The following is a 20450-nucleotide window of genomic DNA, read 5'->3' on the forward strand; positions in this document are numbered from 1 at the left end:
TCGTTAAAATGTTTTGCTTTAATTTTACGCATGTTTGTGTTTACATTGTACAAACCTATGACCTTGCATTAATTCAAGATTTTATTTTCCAACTAGCTGCCCCCGGTGAACTTAGTGTCACTTTAAAACCTTCCCTGGACTTCTACGAATATTTTGAGACTAAAATTAGCCCAATCCGTTCAGCCGTTTTAGAGTTTTAGCGTTACTAACACAATTGGAAATCCATTTTTATATATATACTAGCTGTCCCGGTGAACTTCGTGTCACTTTAAAACCTTTTCTGGACTTCTACGAATATTTTAAGACTTAAATCAGTCCAATCCGTTCAGCCGTTTTCGAGTTTTAGCGCGACTAACACATTTTAAAATGCATTTTTATATATAAGATGGATTTCAAATTCTTTATTATAGTCAATAATTGTCATACAAAGATACGATATATACACAGTAGCACAAAGTAAACAGTGTACGTCATCTAATCCCATGCTAAGTCAAACTTGTGTCATGGCAATCAGACAACGAATGCACACCACAGTCTTATCCAACATCATATAATTATTCTCAGAACACTCTCACATACATTTGACGACCTCTGTGGCTCAGTGGTGAGCGCGTTGGTGGCTCAAGCCGGGGGTCGCGGGTTCGAGTCCCGCCGACGGAACAAAAAGTTTTCAAAGTTCCTGGGTCATGGATGTGTATTAAATATGTGTATCATATAATAAAAATCTTAAATATATGTATAGTATAAAAGTATTAAATATATTTCCGTTGTCTGGTACCTGTAACACAAGTCCTTCAGGTACTTACCACAGGGCCAGACTGACGTGGTGTGAAGCGTCCATAGATATTATTATTATTATTATTATTATACAGGGTGTATACACTATCACCAATATAATATTTTTACGTTATCAAGATAATTACGTTAGTAGAAACGAAACAGTAAAAGTTTTAAATCTACCCGTACTGTGAATATTTTAAAACGTTAACTGTTACTGCTTTGCACAAGACAATTTAATCCAAACATGAAATCATCCTTGTCGATCTGTATTTAATCATCCGACCGTTCGTAGCTCACGAATTTCTTACAAAAGCAAAAAACAATAACATTTCCTAAGGCGGAAACGAAAATAGGAACAAAAGAGAAAATTTGTGACGAACACATATTAATTAAGGAATGGTCTGTTTTTTCTTGATTACACAGGGAGCTTTCCGCATTGTTGTAAGAGGCAGTACACAAAAATAAATTATTCAACAGCTATGTATGTATGTTGAATTTTTTGTTCACAGAAGAATAGACATGCTTATCGTATTATGACCGCACACAGAGGTATTTAACGAATAATGATGATTAAACCTAAATTTCATGAAGGGTTTGACAGATAATGTATTAGTAGAGGAGGGGAGGGTGCTATATTTGTAGACACTCGAGCGTCACGGTTTTTTACATTAGGTAAAGCTGATAAAAAAATAATAAGAGCGTTTTGTATTTTAGTGGTGGGTTCAGAAACTGCAGCCATTTTAAAGTTTTGAAAAAGAAAATTTGATATTCAGAAAATTGCTTATTTATGTCAGTTATAAATATATTTTAGACAACAAGGACTAAATTAGTTTAGTGCAAAATAAAATATCTGCGAAGCTTAGTTAGGAAAATATGAAGCTTTATTTTTTTATATTTTAAAATGTCCGTACTGGCTTACTTAACCTTTGAATCGTCAGTGCTTTATATGGAAGCTTCTTTGGGGTATACTAAACATCCCCTATCTCAATCTGACAGATCCAACGACATTTCAGTATTAAAAAAAATTAACCCACCGCGTGAGAAATCTGATTTCTATACCCTGATTTCTATACTAGACACAGTGTTGGAAGCCAACACAAGCTTAATCTGACACGCTCGAGCTGCTCCCGAAATCCCCTCTTCCCCTCCCCAACTATATGGGGCTTACGACAAAATCTTCATGTAGGTAATTACTAATTATTACATTCTAGTAATTTAATAATATTCATCTGTGAGTGCGCCAGTTTGACTTGTTTATTAAGTACAGGCCAAAATTTGGCCTGAACCTGACTGGATAGATAGTGTGATCGCAAAGAAAATCAGCGTAACTATATGACTTTTGCGTGAGCAAAAGCATCTGAAAATAAGTCAGGTTCGTGTTTGGTTTCTTTCATAAAATTAATTTTGTCCATTGAACAACCTTTTTTTTTCTTTCAGCCTATGCCGCCGCCTGCCTTCACCGAGAGGCTCCCCGGGCATCGGGGGAGCCTCTCCCCTCGGGACCTATAATGTGGGCGGTGATCCCCCGATCAACCGCCCACAGGCCTAGGCTTCAATCTCCATTGTGTCCTGTAGATATGTCTTAACTGTTGAAGTTAAGACTAACAATGAAGTGCAATTAATTTAAGAGACATACTTCTAACGCAGCTAGATAAACTAATCTTATAACCCGGTGTGTGAATAAACTAACTAAAATGTTACAAATGATAGAATAAACATACTCCACTTTTGGAACTATTTATGAAAGTTTATCATACCATATCCAATTCAATAAACAATGATAAAATAATACATCTATGGACGCTTCACACTACGTCAGTCTGGCCCCGCGGTAAGTACCTGAAGGATTTGTGTTACGGGTACCTGATAACGGTAATAATATATGTAATACTTTTTATACTAAACATATATTTAAGATTATTATTATATGATACACATATTTAAGAGGATTCCACACCGCCCTTTTTTCCATACAAACGTTGTCCCCTGTTTCCTCCCTGAATAATGCTAGTAGAGTTATAATTTTTTTCCTGAATATCTACGGCCACTAATACAATGTCCCTATGTTTTCTTTTTTTTCATAATTTAATTATTAAATAAGATATGAACGTTCAAAAACCCAAAAAAATGGCCAGATTTTCCACTGTGTTCAAACGTCCAGAAAACAGATTTGGCTAGATTATACAAAAAAAAGCAAAACATAGGAACACAGCTCAAGCCTTTTTTTAATCTTTAATGAAAAAAGTACTTAAATCGGTTAAGTTTTGGAGAAGGAATCAGGGGACAACGAATCGTTGATTTTCTGGATTTTCTGCAGTTGTCTCTATCGCGTTCTGCGGTATAGGCTTGAGGTAAGGGAGACAGCTATAGATATTACACGTACTTTTTTTTCATTTCTCTAGCCGCTGTTGTATCCTCTTAATACACATCCATGACCCAGGAACTTTGAAAACTTTTTTGTTCCGTCGGCGGGATTCGAACCCGCGACCCCCGGCTTGAGCTACCGACAGCCCACCCACTGAGCCACAGAGGTCGTCAAATGTTGTATTACATAATAATTTTTTAAATAAATAATAAAATCTTTTAAATAAGAAATAAAATATAAAAAAATAGCTTCCAAAGTAATAATAAAATGAACGTTTTGAGTAAACGATCATTTTATATTTAACGGTTATGGAAGGATATAATTCATAAACTAAAAAATCTGAAATTCCCGTATGAAATTTTACCGAAATTCTATTGAAAGTAAAAAGTAATTAATTTTGTTATAATATATTGCTACCTGCTCTACGAAATATTTTGTCAAAACTCAATGAAAACATCAGTTTCGATTAAAGTTTGGTAGTGTATTTTTTTCGCTTTATATAGACCTAAGTGTGTTTGCTAAAATCTTTTATATAGAATAATAATTAAATGTCTTATAAACAGTCGGACTTTGTTAACAATTCCGATATAGAAAAAAATACTTTCTCCAATAGATAAACAAAACCTAAAAATCCCAAAAGATAAGACTAAAGTACACGCATATTATAATTCCTTAAAATTCTAATATACGTACCGAAACGTAACAAATCCAATCACACAATCACGTAAACACGTAACACGTAAATTCACGTCACGTAACGTTCACGTCTCGCCTCCAGCGAGTCACGGTGTACACTGAAAGGAAAACTGAAAACGGCCGTTTTCCACAGCCGAAAATGCACTACTAGAACTACAAAAAACATATATCTTGCGATAACGTATCACTCAATTATATTAAGTAAATTAATATATCCAACGATAAGAGATTTCATTAAAACCCCCCATTATCTAAAAGTGGTTCGGCCGAGTGTGTACCTTGATTTTGTCCGTGACTTTATTTGTTTAATGATTTCAATAATTACGGTATTCTTTTTATGACGTTTTTGATGTTGTGATGGTGCGTTTAGGTTTTAGTTTGTGTATTTTTTTATCAAAATTAGATAACCCGATGAACTTTGTATCACTTCTCTCCTAATAACTATTATCCTTCCCTGGACTTCGAATTTTAAGAACTAAAATTAGCTAATTCGGTTCAGCCGTTTTCGAGTTTTAGTGAGACTAACAAAATTGAAAGTTTATGTTTACTTATTACTAGAAGTGACGAAATAAAGTGAACATATTTTAGGGTTTGTATGTGTCCTTTGTAGCACTACCACTTTCACAGTGAACTCTATACGAGTATAAGGGACACAATATACACACCCTAAAGTATTATCACTTAGTTTTGTTAAAACCTGTGTACAGGGCGTAACAAAACTAAGTGATAATACATTTAGGGTGTATACGTGTTTCTTGTAGAAAGTTCACTGTAAAATATCAATTTTTGTATCGACGTAGCAGCGCTGAAATATCAATTATTTTTTTCACTTTTCCACTTATTTATGGGCCGAGGGTCACTAGTTTCCCCATACAAAAGTGAAAAAAATTGTTTGTCTTTCAGCGCTGCTACTTTCACAGTGAACTTTATATAGGGGACACAATATACAAACCCTAAAGTATTATCAGTTAGTTTTGTAACAACCTGCATAGATTATTATTAGATAGCTGATGATGCGTTTGTTATATGAATGTTTAGTGAGAATTTTAAGTGTTCTTATAATAACTTGTTGGCTATAATGGTAGTATTTTTTATGAAATAAGGGGGCAAACGAGCAAACGGGTCACCTGCTGGAAAGCAACTTCCGTTGCCCATGGACACTCGCAGCATCAGAAGAGCTGCAGGTGCGGCCTGAATAGGGTAATAGGGGAGGGTAGGGAAGGGAAAAGTGTAAGGGATTGGTCTAGTTCAGGTGTTAAAATTGAACTTTTTTAATAAAACAAAATTACCAATAATAATTTGTTTTCAACGTTTGGGAGGAAGTAAAATTTTATTTGATCGTTTTTATTACTACCCTAATGTTGCTTTAGGGATTTTTTACCACCAGTGCGTGATCAGAGTGCGTGTGTGATTGTATTCTTATTTATATAATTATGTATTCATTTTTTTATTACTTAAGAATTGATAATAATTAAGTATCCTTAATTTTAAGACAGGGGTCTGACTAGGGAAAAGAACACACAGCGACAAAATTGTTATAACATTTGAGTATAACGTAATATTTTATTAAATTGACGATAAAATTAGCATAACTTTAAGTTCGGCTCCGCATGTGCAAGGGTGTAAAATTGACAGATTATGATATCTTATCTTATATCTCTAAACGAGCAATTCTTGTATATATTTATGTATATACTTGGAATCTCGGAATCGGCTCCAACGATTTTCATGAAATTTAGTATATAGGGGGTTTCGGGGGCGATAAATCGATTTAGCTAAGAATCATTTTTAGAAAATGTCATTTTATTCGTGTTTTATCGAATACCGAGCAAAGCTCGGTCAAATAGCTAGTAATATTTTTTAACGAGCAATTCTTGTATAAAATATATATATTTGGAAACTCGGAATCGGCTCCAACGATTTTCATGAAATTTAGTATATAGGGAGTTTCGGCGGAGATAAATCGATCTACCTAGGAATCATTTTTAAAAAATGTCATTTTATTCGTGTTTTATCGAATACCGATCAAAGCTCGGTCTAATAGCTAGTTATCACAATCTGTTAATTTTGTCATTTGCGTGTATGACTCACTATAAACATACGAGTAAACTGTAAACCGCAAGTCACAATTTCGTTGATACGAGTATAAGCCATCTCACTGAACAGTAGCGTTGCGCGAGCAGAGTTATCTCCTAGATAAAGCTGATAAGTCGCTTGTTTTCCACGCACTCCACACGTCAACTGTCAAGTGTTTTGTCTGACAGGCACACACACATCAGTGTCTTGTCTGACACACAAACACGAGTATATAAATAGCGTTTTCAAGATTATAACTGAACTGCAAGAAAACCTAAGGGCGGCCATAGAATTTACTACTGTTGTCGTAATTTTCTACGCTGCGACGCCGCAATGTGGCCTGGCCCTAATAAGTATAAAGAACAGCATTAACAAAAAAAATCATCAAATTAATGATTTACGAAGTTTAAAATCGAATTCAAACTTCGGCTGGCCATTTCTGCGCTCTTTTACTTTCCGGTGTCTTTTATTGTTGTATCTAACGACTTTTTTTAATAGCCTTTATTTTACTAGACTTTTATTATTATCAATATTCACTTGCCCTTATTATTTTTCTGTATTACAAACAAACAATATAATAAATTTATAAAGAACATAGAACTTATCCAAGTTCCAACCCTTGACCACATTAAAATTACTCAGCAAATACATCACTATAGACATTAGGAAAATATTATAGTAAGAAACTAATTTGGATAAATTAAACTGATCTCCTGAAATTTCAAATCCAACTTGATTCCTAAATTTAATTAAGATAATCCACTCCTTTTACTCTGATCTCCAATGAAAAGGTTACTTTTGTATGAAATTAGTTCACGCATTGATGCCTGGACGAATTCGATTTGGAAGTATTAATTTGATTATTGACTTTTAGGCTTGGAAGCTTCAGGAAAATAGATAGTATTTTCTAGATAAAATGTTTTGTGACAAAAGTTACATGCTGAAAGAATGTACAGTTTAAGTGGGAATAATAATTTAATATTGCCCTGCAAAAACCTAATTAGGTGCAACTACTACAGTGCAACAACTCTTTTTTGATTGTTAAGACCTAGATCTAACTGAAGGATGGCATTCAGATCTTTGCCACAAGCAAGCGACCGCAACCGACGAAAACACTGTGACACGAGAATTTCATATTATGTATATTAAATACTAGCTGTTGCCCGCGACTTCGTCCGCGTGGACTTTAGTTTATAGTTGTTCCCGTACATCGATTGAATTGTTTACGCGCAAATCAGAAAAGTATATTGTGTTCCTACACAATATACTTTTCTGATTTGAGTGCAAAAAACATTCCTTGTCCCAGATTCAAATTAGTATCTCCAATCTCCATGCCAAATTTCATCAAAATAAATTAAATAGTTTAGGCGAGCATCATAAAAGTTTATTGGGTGGGAACCGTACATTTTCCGGGACAAAATAAGTATTCCTTGTCCTTTCCCGAGACGTAAAGTATCTCCATACCAAATTCCATCAAAATAGATTAAATAGTTTACGCGCAAATCATAAAAGTATATTGTGCAGTACCGTACATTTTTCCGGGGCAAAATGTATCCTATGTTCTTTTTCGGGACTCAAAGTATCTTTATACAAAATTTCAGCAAAATGGGTCCATCCTGCCTAGCATACGCCAACGAGATATCTCAATCTACATGTTTTCTCGATGTTTCTATTGACCCTAGCGTGACAAAAAAATTTTCTCGATCATCAATCAATCATCGAAATAACACATTTTTATAGAGTTTTGTCGAGATAATGTCGAGATTTGGACATTATGAGACGAGTAGTTTTTAATTATCTCGAGAGTGAGATATCTCGTTGGCGTATGCTAGGCAGGCAGGCGTTTACGCGTGATGTCGTGACCACGCGAAATATAACGTTCCGCGCGGCTTCGCCCGCGTAAATTAGATATTTCCCACTGGAACAGGACAGAGGTCATGAGGACAAGGCGTCTACGCTGATTATGCGTGAGGTGGTAGTTTGTCTCGTCCCATACCATCAAAGACGAACAGGCCCGGTCAAGAGCTGTTTGCGCGTCCCATTCGAAGACTACTATGCTTATCGTTTTGTTGTCTGATTGCAGTATTCTGCAGGGTTGGCCTGCAATTCTGGCCTGCCGCCATGTTGGATGTAGAATGAAATTGCATTCGTTTTCGAGTTACTCTCAAAAAATCCCTTTCTTAAGAATACGAATACGAATATGAGTAAGGCTCAAGAAAGAGAAACGGGGTGACGTAAAACCAATCTGGAGTGAGGTTGCACCCACTGGCGCTGTCACTAAGGCGTACTGGGCGCAATGGGACAGTCTGATACTTCAGGACGGAATACTCTACCGAAAATGGGAGAAGACGGCAGAGTGTTCCATCTTCAGATACTTGTCCCAAGAACGAGAGTACCTGATGTTCTCCGTGAAATACACGATGGCGTATCAGGAGGTCATCTAGGTGTTAAGAGGAGGAGGTCCGTAATCCGTATCCGTATCCTCGTATACTCGTACTCGTACGAGTGCTAGTGCGAGTGCGAGTGCGGATACGGATGCGGATGCGAAAAATGAGCATAAGCATGAGCATGAGCATGAGAATGAGCATGAGCATGAGCATGAGCATGAGCATGAGCATGAGCATGAGCATGAGCATGAGCATGAGCATGAGCATGAGCATGAGCATGAGCATGAGCATGAGCATGAGCATGAGCATGAGCATGAGCATGAGCATGAGCATGAGCATGAGCATGAGCATGAGCATGAGCATGAGCATGAGCATGAGCATGAGCATGAGCATGAGCATGAGCATGAGCATGAGCATGAGCATGAGCATGAGCATGAGCATGAGCATGAGCATGAGCATGAGCATGAGCATGAGCATGAGCTTGAGCATGAGTATGAGCATGAGAATGAGCACGAACATGAGAAATAGCTTGAGCATCGGCATGAGCATGAGCATGAGCATGAGTAGGGATTGCAATCCGGAGTGCGAGAGCGAGTGCGAGTGCGAGTGCAGACAGACAGACAGACAGACAAACATACAGACAGACAGACGAACAGACGGACAGACGGACGGTTTTGAATCAAAACACACATTTGACAACTTGACGCAACTTGACGCTCCCGCTTCGCAGTCGCCTGGTCGCGTAGGTTTGAACAAGGCATTATAATATTATTAGTATAGAATAGGGATGATGACAAGGTCAAAGATTAGCGAATTTTGTTAATAAAATAAAGAAATCGCGGTAAAAAATAAGTGTTCCCAAAATTTCAGCTTGTTCGCATTTGTATTTTTTTTTTTGTTATGCGCCTTTAAAGTTGGATATTCAAGTCGATTTTTTTTTCAATTAAATTTCTTAATATTTGTATACAATTCGATAACTTATGCAAATAAAAGCAACTTTTGTTATGAAACCACTTTCATAAACGCAATATTTAATATACCTGTCGAACAAAGTTGTCTCCCGATGCGTACAAACTACGAAAGACTGACGTCAGTCTTTTGTAGCACTTTGTATGGAGCGTTTCGGGCAGGTCTTTTTTATGGGATATTTGAATTGTCATATCTTGATGAATTTTTAAGCTATCAGAGTCATTCTTTCAACGATGTTTCTATTTTTTAAGTGTCCTTCAATTACCGATAAGAAAAAAAAATAGTCATCATGCCTATTATAGATTAATAAAAGAAAATACCACATACATTCAAATTGCACCGTTTTCATGTGGCTGGAAAACGACAGAGTTTCCCTATATTAAGGGACCTTTTGAGGGAAAATCACAAGCTTTCTTACATTTCTATTGAGCATTTAGTTACCTTTCTATTTGTCTTTTTCTTTGAAAAAGACGACAAAATAAAATCTTAAAAAAATATTTTTTTATGGTACCTCCCTGCCATGTGGAAATGTGAAAAAAGTCACAAAAGTAGGGAATATGCTAAAATTGAAAAGGAAAACTATTACGGCGAAGAAGACTTCATAATTTATTGAGTAACAGTGGATCAACTAAAAAAATGTAGTCGGTGAAGTATAAAGGAACTTTTCGTTCAAATTCCTTTGAAAGTAACTGAGATGATGTTGTTAGTAGTGTAAAACACGTTATAAATGTATATTCATTGACCATATAAAAATGATCAAAAACTAGCGGTACTACGGAACCCTATATAATGATGAGACACGTTTTGTTTAAAGATTTCCAATTACTTATTATAAAAAGACTGCCGTGAGTCAGTAAATGAAAACAAAATAACTTTAATAATTAATTTATTCATATCATACAGTTCCTTTACATATTTATAAAATATACAATTTTCACAAATATTTTGGACTTTTTATGAAACTGAATTTTATGGCACCGTCATAAACTCTTCATTTCCATATTTTATTAGGTGGTAAACCGCAAATGTTGGGAAACTGACAAATCGCCTCCTCTTGTATCGTAAAACAACGAGATATAGCTAAAACTTTTATGTTTATTGCTGTACAGTTATGAAAATTAATGCTGCTGTCATCGTTTTATAATAATTATATATCATTATTGTGTGGATCATTATAGTGAAAACAAAAAATGTTGTAGTAACTCGCACCCGAGCAACTGACCCACTCGCACATGAAAGTTACTCGTATGATGCGGTCACACCATGCAAGTAGCTGCATCTCACTGACTAGGCCTGCTCGCATGTCAGCTCGCACCATGTAACCCTTTTTTTTACATGGGGAAATGCATTACGCATCCCCAGCGGATTGGGGACATCAGCTGGGGTATGTGGGACTCTCCGAGGAACTAGCCACTAAAACCCCATGGTGCTCCACTCACCGCTTAGGCAAAGTTACGGGCACGATCAACCCATCGCAACTTTACCAACGACGCACCATGTAACCCAGGCATTGGTGTCGGTCAGAAATATCAAATAGAACTGTGATCTGTGTGTTGTGACTATAGTTATTAGAAATTGGAAATAAGAGAAAATAGTCGTTTTCTTTTATTACGCATGTCAAAATCATGTCGTTTCATGTCAACACGACATTACGTGTAATCAAATGTGAACGATAAGTTTGTGGTGTTGTCAATTGTCATGACATGACATGGTTTAAACATGTGCGATTGTTTTAAAACTTTTAAAATATTTTCAAGTACCATAGATGTAATATAGTTAATTGTATAATCAATGTCAAAGTTAGAGGAATTGTTACAATAATTCTAATTATTAAATCTTCCTAAACTAATAAAGATAATATTATGATTATGTACAATAAATACAAAAAGTAAGCATAATCAATTTTCAGGCAGAAAATATTTTTTTCCTCCATCGAAAACACTTTTATAAATAGCATTATTTGCCACATTTTTGTCTCTGCAGGTGCACTACCGTGCACCCAGATTTCCCAAATTCGAATGCGTAAATAAAAGTGAATTGTATAGCACCATATTAAAATAATATATATTATTACATTTACAAGTATTTTGTTTACTTATGAAATATTTTAAATTTACATTTTTTATTTGTTTCAAAATAAATTTTGTTTTCTCATAAGAAATATTATAAATTCTTGTTAAAATAAATACAATTTCCATAATATAAACACCTTGTCCAAATCTGTACAACATAATATAATATTTACAAAGCGCCTCTAAGGCGCCATAAAGGTGTACACATGTGAAACAAAACGTCAAATAATCATATTATATCATACAAAGAGCTCTCCAAAAACGTCACAGCGAAGACATCTTGCCCTTTCACCTCCGACCTTTATAGTATAATATTATGTCCTTGTGTTTAGAGATTTTCTTTGTATGTCTAAGTTGTATGATTATTTTCAAATATTTGTTAAAATATACAGAATGTTCGTTAATGTGTATAAAATATAACTTAACTAATAATATGCACCTCAAAATCTACTCTTTATTGTCCAATAAAATTTGATCTGGAGCCATCTTTCCGCTTTTAAAATCTTCTGTCTCACTCACTCTGGAAGGACTCTTTTCCCTCCATCTTCCGCTACACTCGCTTCTATAGAAATCCAATCTTATCATCTCTGTCTAGCAAAATCCAGGGTTCGTATGCTCTATGACGCATCTCTTGCAGTACTTCTTCACGGCTCTATACCCTCTGACCGTCACTGGAGTATCCTGTATGTTGAGCTGAGTGAGGCCTCGACAGTAGTAGGCCACGGCTTCAAGGCCATCGTCGCCAATCAGCTCGCACCCCCGCAAGGCCAACTTCTTCAAATTGGGACAGCATCTGGCTAGAATCTGAAAGTACATAAGATTATTAGCTATGGTCGCTTGACTCCGCGTCAGTCTAATCCCGTGTTCTTGAAGAACTTGGGTTACTGGTACCAGACAATGGAAATATTATATCTTGTTAGGCTGCCTGTTCCAAATTTGAATGGTTCATTTAAAATGCATCGCAAATCATTCTATGCTCTAGCATACTTCCGTAAGTGTGTGAAAACTGGAACTCCATTTTCTGTCAAATTAAAATTAAGTTAGAATCATTTAACGTCTCTTGAATAAGTATCTGTGTTAACAGAAAATCATCCTGCAAGCGCGCGGAGTCGCAACCAGCCGCGCGGTGTGGTCGCGCCGCGCCGGCATGCTGACACCTGAGTCTGACACCTGGAGATTTAACTCACCTGTTGAGGTTATGAGGTACCGCAGCTTGTAGCACCGCCGCGACAGGATGCTGATACCGGAGTCTGACACCTGGAGACGTAACTCACCTGTAAGCCAGTCTCCGACACATCAGTAGCACCTAGGTCGAGCGCGCGGAGTCGCGAGCAGCCGCGCGCGACCGCCTCCGCGCCGTCGTCGCCGACCGCGCCGCAGCCGCGAGCGTTGAGGTACCGCAGCTTGTAGCACCGCCGCGCCAGCGTGCTGATACCCGAGTCTGACACCTGGAGAAGAATAGAATAATATAACATAACTAATAATAGTAGCTGTCCCGGCAAACGTTTATTTGCCATATGAAGTATTTCGGCCGAATTATTTTATTGAAGTGACTAAATAAGTATGTCACCATTGCAACGTCCATCGCTATCCCGTCGCACAAACAATGGTCGCCGTCAATTTACTATTATTTATTCAACAAATGCACTTATCAATATAAAAAGTACCTAGTAGCCGATTCTCAGACCCACTGAAGATGCATATAAAATTTGGTTAAAATCAGTAAAGCCGTTTCGGAGGAGTACGCGGCCTAAAATTGTGACGCGAGAATTTTACATTTGAGAATAAAGAGAGTGAGGTCGTTTATTCACAAAAATGTGGTAGTTACAATGAGACGTGAATGATGAAAATTAATGTGTTGTAAAAGGTATTAAAATAAAATAAAAGTTACAATAAATGGAGGGTGCCTTATGCTACAGCCAGGCTTAAACGTGAAGAGCGTTGTCGCAACAAAATGTCGTGTTCGAGGCAGGAAGTGGGTGGCAACGTCAAGAAAAAATTTATTACGTCGCGATAAACAACTAAACGCAGTGAAACGTGTTAAGGGTAGCCAACCGCACCAACTTTGTCGTAACAAACCCCTTTGACGTGAGCAATTTGACAGCTGTGCGAACTGCGAAAGGCATTCGTATTCGTATTGCGAAAATGTGTGCTTTCCAATTGCAGCACTAGAGCGCATTATATTATATGGCATAATGCTTAATGATGAATGCTTAAACTACAGCAACGCTTCGCAAAATGAAGCACTCTCAAAAAATCGAATTCACTTTTAACGTAAAAATATTTTTGCTACTAGTGTACATAAAGTACGAAGGGTAAGAGGCGCATTGCGTCAGCGTTGCGTTGACGCAGCGCTGCCGTTGCGTTGTTTTACATTCAAATAAGGTGTTCACACGGTGCGCTGCGTCGTCGCAACGCACACAATGTTTACGTTGCGACGACGCAGCATAACGGACAGCTGCCCCCGAGACGAAGCGGGTGTTGACCTTAAGACTTCGTAGTTTGTAATAACGCTGCGATGGCGCAGCGCCCGTGTGGCCGGCTATGCGTCAAAATATTTTTTTTTTTTATTGTTTATTAGGGTAAAAAAACAATATCACAATATAAAATACGTTTACACACAGTCTTACTCTATACATATAAGTAATTGTGATATCCACATCATTTACCACATATATAAAATGTAAAATGTTATTTAAGTTTAATTATAAGTAGTTGAGATTTTAACCTTGATTGATTAGCAGGCGGCACCCTAGCCCTACGACATTAGGTCTTGGGATCAGTGACAAGTACCACTAGGGTGCCGTATGCGAGATCAATCTAGTTTACAAACAGTACCTATTTAGTATCATGTAGTTAATTAAAATTACTTTAAGTAATAACGTATAAGGCTGCTTTTGATTTTTACATGCTTATTACAAGATCAAAGCCAGACAACTAAACAAATTCTAGTATCAAATAAAACGAAAAGATTTACAGGATCTAACAGTTTAAGAGCCCATGTGACCCTAACTTGACTACATACTTTAACCTAGATCTCAAAATCTGTAAGGTCTAGAAAACAGATTTTTTGACACAAATAACTTCAGTTCATAAAGATTAAATGCTCAAGACGAAAACACGATTACTCAAAAAATGCTCGATAGTTTCATTTTTACATAGACCTTGTTTTAGACACATTTTTGCTTGGATCTTCGAAGTTTGCTGTCTTTTCTTTAATATTTTTTAATATCTAAAAGGTATTGATAAAACCTAAATTTGCTCAAAACACTTTTTTCATAATCATTATAGTTCGTCTTTTATTCAAGTAAAACTAACTCGACGATGATTCCGCGCCGTCCTTTTTCACCTGGCATATGAAAGACGGGCGTGAGTGTGAAGAGAGAGGGACGATGTTTGATTTTTAGAGTCAGGTGAGCTCTTAAAGTAATACCTAATTACTAGGAGTTAACAATCAAAGCTATGCGTTTGTCTGTGTTATGTGTACCTTGGTTTGCCATTTATGAGTGTGTGGCACCCTAGCCCTGCGACTCGAGGTCATGGGATCAGTAACTAAGGCTATTAAGATAACATGTGTTATTTTTATATAAATTTTTAAAAAATATACAATATGTAGGCACAAATTAATAACACGTGTAAGTGCACAATACCTGCGGTAAGACATGTGAGAGTTTGTTTGAGTTTATATGTGTGCTAATTGTGTTTATCATCGTATTTTGAGTGTGTGGCACCCTAGCCCTACGACATATTATTGAGATCTTGGGATCGGTAACGATGACCACTAGGGTGCCGTATCCTGTGTCTGTATATGTTTAACACACTACGCACGAATATTTCGCGAAATATCTTAACAATACAGTTTTATCATTAAGTGACACTAGTGATATTTATTTTAGAGAGTTCCTCTGAGAGCAGTTTTTTAAAAGCAGTGGCTTTATTGGCATTAATATCTATATGGTTAAAGTGTCTGTTGTATAAGGCAAGCATATGATTAGTTGGTGCACGGAGACCTGCATTAGTACGTGATAATCTTGTCGCAAATACTTCAGAAGCAGCACGACAAGCTCTTTTGTGTGTTCTGAGAGGCACTCTGTAACTAAGGTCATTTACAATATCGATACAGTCATAATTATTGTGGCAGATTTCATACAATAACATCATCTGAAGTTGCATTCTTCTACATTTTAAGCTTAGTAATTTATACTTTTCTAGTAACTTAGGGTACGATAGGTAGTATAACCGACACTTATATTGCACACAACGTAAGAAACTTTTCTGCACTTTTTCTAGGTAGTGTGAGTATCCTGCGTACATCGGATCCCATATACATGAAGCATATTCTAGTTGTGAGCGAATTAAGGTTTTGTATAAATATAGATATGTACAAGGTCGTTTGAAATCGTTACTAGCTCTTAATACAAAACCGTACATCTTAAAAGCTTTACTGCAAATAGTATCTACATGAGTGTCCAGCGTCAACTTGGCATCCAATATAACCCCAAGGTCACGAATAGTGAAGACTTTTTCTAAATTATGGCCATCTATGGAGTAGTTATGTATTATGGGTCGACTATTTGTGTTGCGACGACGCAACGCACCGTGTGGCCTGGCTCTAAGGTATTTGGCTATTTCCTATCTATTTCTACCTAACTAACGTAATCAAATACTACCAGTAGTAGGTCTATCATTACAACAATTAACAACCGTTTAAGCGTGCGAGCGAGTGGAAGTATGTAGTTAAAAGTTGATAACTGTGAAGTTGTTGGTTAAATTGACTTTAGAAGTTAGCACGTAGAGAAGTTAAATGATTTCCTTCAATTAACCTATTACTAATTACGTGATGCACACGTAATTTATAATTCACATTCACACAAAAGTGCTTTGGCGATAAGGTTTTTTTGAATGAAAATTGCTGATTTTTAAACTTAGAAAGATAAATGCATACCAAAAGTATGCATATTTTCATGAGTGTATTCACTCCTAAAGGGATACCCACGGTTCAAAAATCTTGTAGAGGAAACAAGAAGAAAAGTTTGGAAGCTACTGAGATGCAAGAACCAATAAGGAAAGGGATAAAAAAATCAAATTTTAATTTTTCGTGACCTCGCGCACACTCGCGTCACAAAATGCGCGCTCTCATAGGTTAATATTAAAAGTTAGGGCTTTTCAAACTTATTTTAATACGATACTGTAGGGATTTAATTAATGAATTCCCACACAATGTGCCTACGTAGCTCTAATTTATTTAGATTGGCCTGGGTAGAGGCTTCGCCCTAGGGCGTCGCCAGTTTGGGAAAGCCGAAACTATCCGATATTATGAGAAATTATTTAGGTAATTATATTTACAAAATAATCTAAATTTAACCGCTAGCGTAAATAACTAGTAAAGTTATTTACGCTGCGCTAACTTACCCTGAATAGCTAACTTTTTTTTAGGTAAACTCACTCACTCGTCGAAACACAGCGCAAGCGCTGTTTCACGCCGGTTTTCTGTGAGAACGTGGTATTTCTGCGGTCGAGCCGCCCCATTCGTACCGAAGCATGGCTCTCCCACGTATTCTGCGGTCTGCGGTCTTTGACGATCATGTGACTTTTCTAATTTCCCATACCAAAACAACGACCACTTAAATTATTGCTTTGCCATATCAAGTATTTCGACGATCATATTATTTTATTGAGGTGACTAAATAAGTATGTTACCATAACAACGTCCATCGCTATCCCGTCCCACAAACAATGGTCGCCGTCAGTCTCGAGTTTTAATAATTTACTATTATTTATTCAACAAAATATGCACTTATCAATATAAAAAGTACCCAGTAGCCGATTCTCAGACCCACTGAATATACTTATAAAATTTGGTTAAAATCAGTAAAGCCGTTTCGGAGGAGTACGCGGCCAAACATTGTGACACGAGAATTTTATATATAATGGTGCCTTCTCACGGCGCGTATTATCGCAAGCCGCGCCGCGCCCGCTCGAGCCACGCGCCGTGTGAAGGGGTGGCTCGGGCTGGCTCGAGCAGGCGCGTTTTATATCACGCGCCAGCTCAAGCCACGCGCCCGAAGAAAGTGGTGGCGTGGTTGCGTTCTCAGGGCGCGTGCTACCACGAACCGCGCCACGCCCGCTCGAGCCACGCGCCGTGTGAAGGGGTGGCGCGACGCGGCTCGTGCAGGAGCGTCCCGATCCGATGAAAGTCGGTAACTTCAAAGGCGCGGCTTGAGCAAACAGGCGAGCACGAGCCACCCCTTCTCACGGCGCGGGATATCACAAGCCGCGCCACGCCGACAAAAATTCAAGTAAAATGAAACTTTATTAACACGAAAATAGATATCATTTTGCTCTAAGTCACTACGTTAAATAAGTAAATTTGAATGAAATGCAACTTTATTCACTAGGCAACTAGGTTGCATTTCAATCTATGCCGCTAATTTTATTAAATTAAGTGTAATTCATTTATTTAATAACAGATGCCGCTGCTTGGCGGCTACATCGCGCTATAGCTAGCACGAAGATTTTTATTATAGGTGTAAGGTGATTAACTAACATAAAACTCTTTTCACTTACACTCATTCTTGGTGTTCTAGAATAATTATCACGCGGCACGCCAGAGGGATTTAAGTCCCAGGGTGGGATACCCTGGGGGCTGGGACTAAATTCCTATGGCGTGTATTGGTCCTCAAATACTGGTGGCAGTTCATTCCTGAGTTTTACAGTGCATGGTAGGATGTTACGCAAAAAATGCACGGTGGAAGACTGCCACTCACCAAGGTGATGACGATTGATGATGGTATGTTTTTCGCGTGGAATGATGACGAAAGCTTGCAGGATGTACGATTCCGAACAATAATAATTGCTCAAAACCTTCCCAGTTCCCCGTGATGCTATACTACTTTTTTATTTCACAATAATAATTATTATTATGTTTTCACTCGTACTGGTGGAAGAATGACGCTTCTGTTCGAGCACAACATCACGAAATCCGTCTGTACGGCTACCCTGGCTAAAATCGCTCTGGCTTAAAGAGTGAGTGTGAATGGAAATAACTACATACTAGTTATGTACACTACTAGTGAGTAGTAGCTACTATTTAATCACCTTATACCTATAACAAATATCTTCGTGCTAGCTATAGCGCGATGTAGCCGCCAAGCAGCGGCATCTGTTATCAAAATAAAGGAATTAAACTTAATATAATAAAATTAGCGACATAGATTGAAATGCAACCTAGTCGCCTAGTGAATAAAGTTGTATTTCATTAAAATTTACTGATTTAACGTAGTGACTTAGAGCAAAATGATATCTATTATCGTGTTAATAAAGTTTAATTTTACTTGGATGTTTGTCAGCGAGGCGCGGCTTGTGATATAACGCGCCGTGAGAAGTGGTGGCTCGTGCTCGCCTGTGGCTCGTGCTCGCTTGTGGCTCGTGCTCGCTCGTAATAGCTGGCTCGGCGCGGCGCGGCTTGTGATATCACACGCCGTGAGAAGCCAGCCTGAGGTAACTAACCGGGCTATTATAATTTATAATTCTAATGACACGTCATTAGAATTATAAATGTCATGACGGGCGCAATTTCATTACGCCGAAATTCGTATAGTATGTCCTTGTCCCTTTCTTAAAGTATTCAAATACCAAATTTTATCTTAATCGGTTCAGTGGAGCATGAAGACTGAATACGAACCACACAGAAATACTTAATATATTGTATCCATACTAATATATAATATAATATATAAATGCGAAAGTGTTCAGTCTGTCTGTCTGTTACCTCTTGACGCCTAAGCCGCTGAACCGATTTTGCTGTGCTATGGAGAGACTTTGAGTCCCGGGAAAGGACTTGAAAGGGAAGGATACTTTTTATTCCAGAAAATTATATGGTTCCCTCACGAACGAATTTTGGCGCAACGCAAGCAAATCATCTTGTTTTTAACCCCCGACGTTATAAGTTTGAAGTGTCTGTCTGTCGGTCTGTCTGTCTGTGACATCGTAGCATCCAAACGGGTGGACCGATTTTGATCTAGTTTTTTTTTGTTTGAAAGCATATTGAGAGTGTTCTTAGCTATAGTTCATCATCATCAGCCTGCTCCGTGCTGAAAAATCGCAGTTCATCTGGTTCGTGAAGGGCCGATTAGCAACTTGCAGTCGTTTGGTGGGCTTTATTGCATTCTAGTTCGTGACATTTATGAATATTTATACATTAGTGGAAAGTTGACCTGGTGCTGCAGCATAACCTGGTAATCAATAGGATACCCAACTCCTCACCAACATAGAGCAATGGTTTCGTGTTTGGGCTCATTTTAATTGCGACAACTAGTAAGACGTAGATAACCAATAAATTTTTGCATGCTGCTACTACAGCATCACCTGGATTCTATAGGAGCCGAGCTCCATAGGAACCCAAAGTTGAGGTTTCATGTTTGGACTCATATTGACGGCCTCATCCAAAATTAAATTAAGAAATTTAAAAAAACCCCCGCCCAACCACTTTAAAAAGTAATGAAATAATATATTTTACTGACTTTAAGTTTAAATAATTCCTAAGTGTAAAGTGATATTTTAGTCATAAATGTCACCATTTTGACGTGGGAGAGCCATGTTTCGGCACGAATGGGCCGGCTCGACCGGAGAAATACCACGTCCTCACAGAAAACCGGCGTGAAACAGCGCTTGCGCTGTGTTTCGCCGAGTGAGTGAGTTTACCGGAGGCCCAATCCCCTTCCCTATTCCCTTCCCTACCCTCCCTTATTCCGTTCCCTTTCCATCCCTACCTTCCCCTATTACCCTATATCCTCTTAAAAGGCCGGAAACGCACCTGCAGCTCTTCTGATGCTGCGAGTGTCCATGGACGACGGAAGTTGCTTTCCATCAGGTGACCCGTTTGTTCGTTTGCCCCCTAATCTCATTTTAAAAAAAAACAGCCCTTCACGAACCAGATGAACCGCGATTTTTCAGCACGGAGCAAGCTGATGATGATGAACTATAGCTAAGAACACTCTCAGTTAAGTCAGCTTTCAAACAAAAAAAACTAGATCAAAATCGGTCCACCCATTTGGATGCTACGATGCCACAGACAGACAGACAGACAGACAGACCGACAGACAG

At 37.8% G+C, this 20450-nt stretch overlaps 2 protein-coding genes across 2 annotated transcripts in view; both read right to left on the reverse strand.

Annotated features, from left to right (window-relative positions):
- Positions 1-3953, reverse strand: part of LOC121735861 (atrial natriuretic peptide receptor 1) — a 231816-nt gene extending 227863 nt beyond the window's left edge. The window contains exon 1 of the mRNA XM_042126827.1: positions 3839-3953. The gene's annotated coding sequence lies outside the window, so the exon portion shown is untranslated. The remainder of the gene's footprint in view (positions 1-3838) is intronic.
- A 7518-nt stretch (positions 3954-11471) lies between these two features.
- Positions 11472-20450, reverse strand: part of LOC121735979 (F-box/LRR-repeat protein 7) — a 77557-nt gene continuing 68578 nt past the window's right edge. The window contains exons 7-8 of the mRNA XM_042126987.1: positions 12620-12793; positions 11472-12149 (exon numbers count right to left, since the gene is read on the reverse strand). Coding sequence (XP_041982921.1) covers positions 11937-12149; positions 12620-12793 — 387 coding nt within the window. The 3' untranslated portion in view covers positions 11472-11936. The remainder of the gene's footprint in view (positions 12150-12619; positions 12794-20450) is intronic.

Source organism: Aricia agestis, chromosome 18 (assembly GCF_905147365.1).
Source record: "Aricia agestis chromosome 18, ilAriAges1.1, whole genome shotgun sequence".
Taxonomy (NCBI): Eukaryota; Metazoa; Arthropoda; class Insecta; order Lepidoptera; family Lycaenidae; genus Aricia; species Aricia agestis.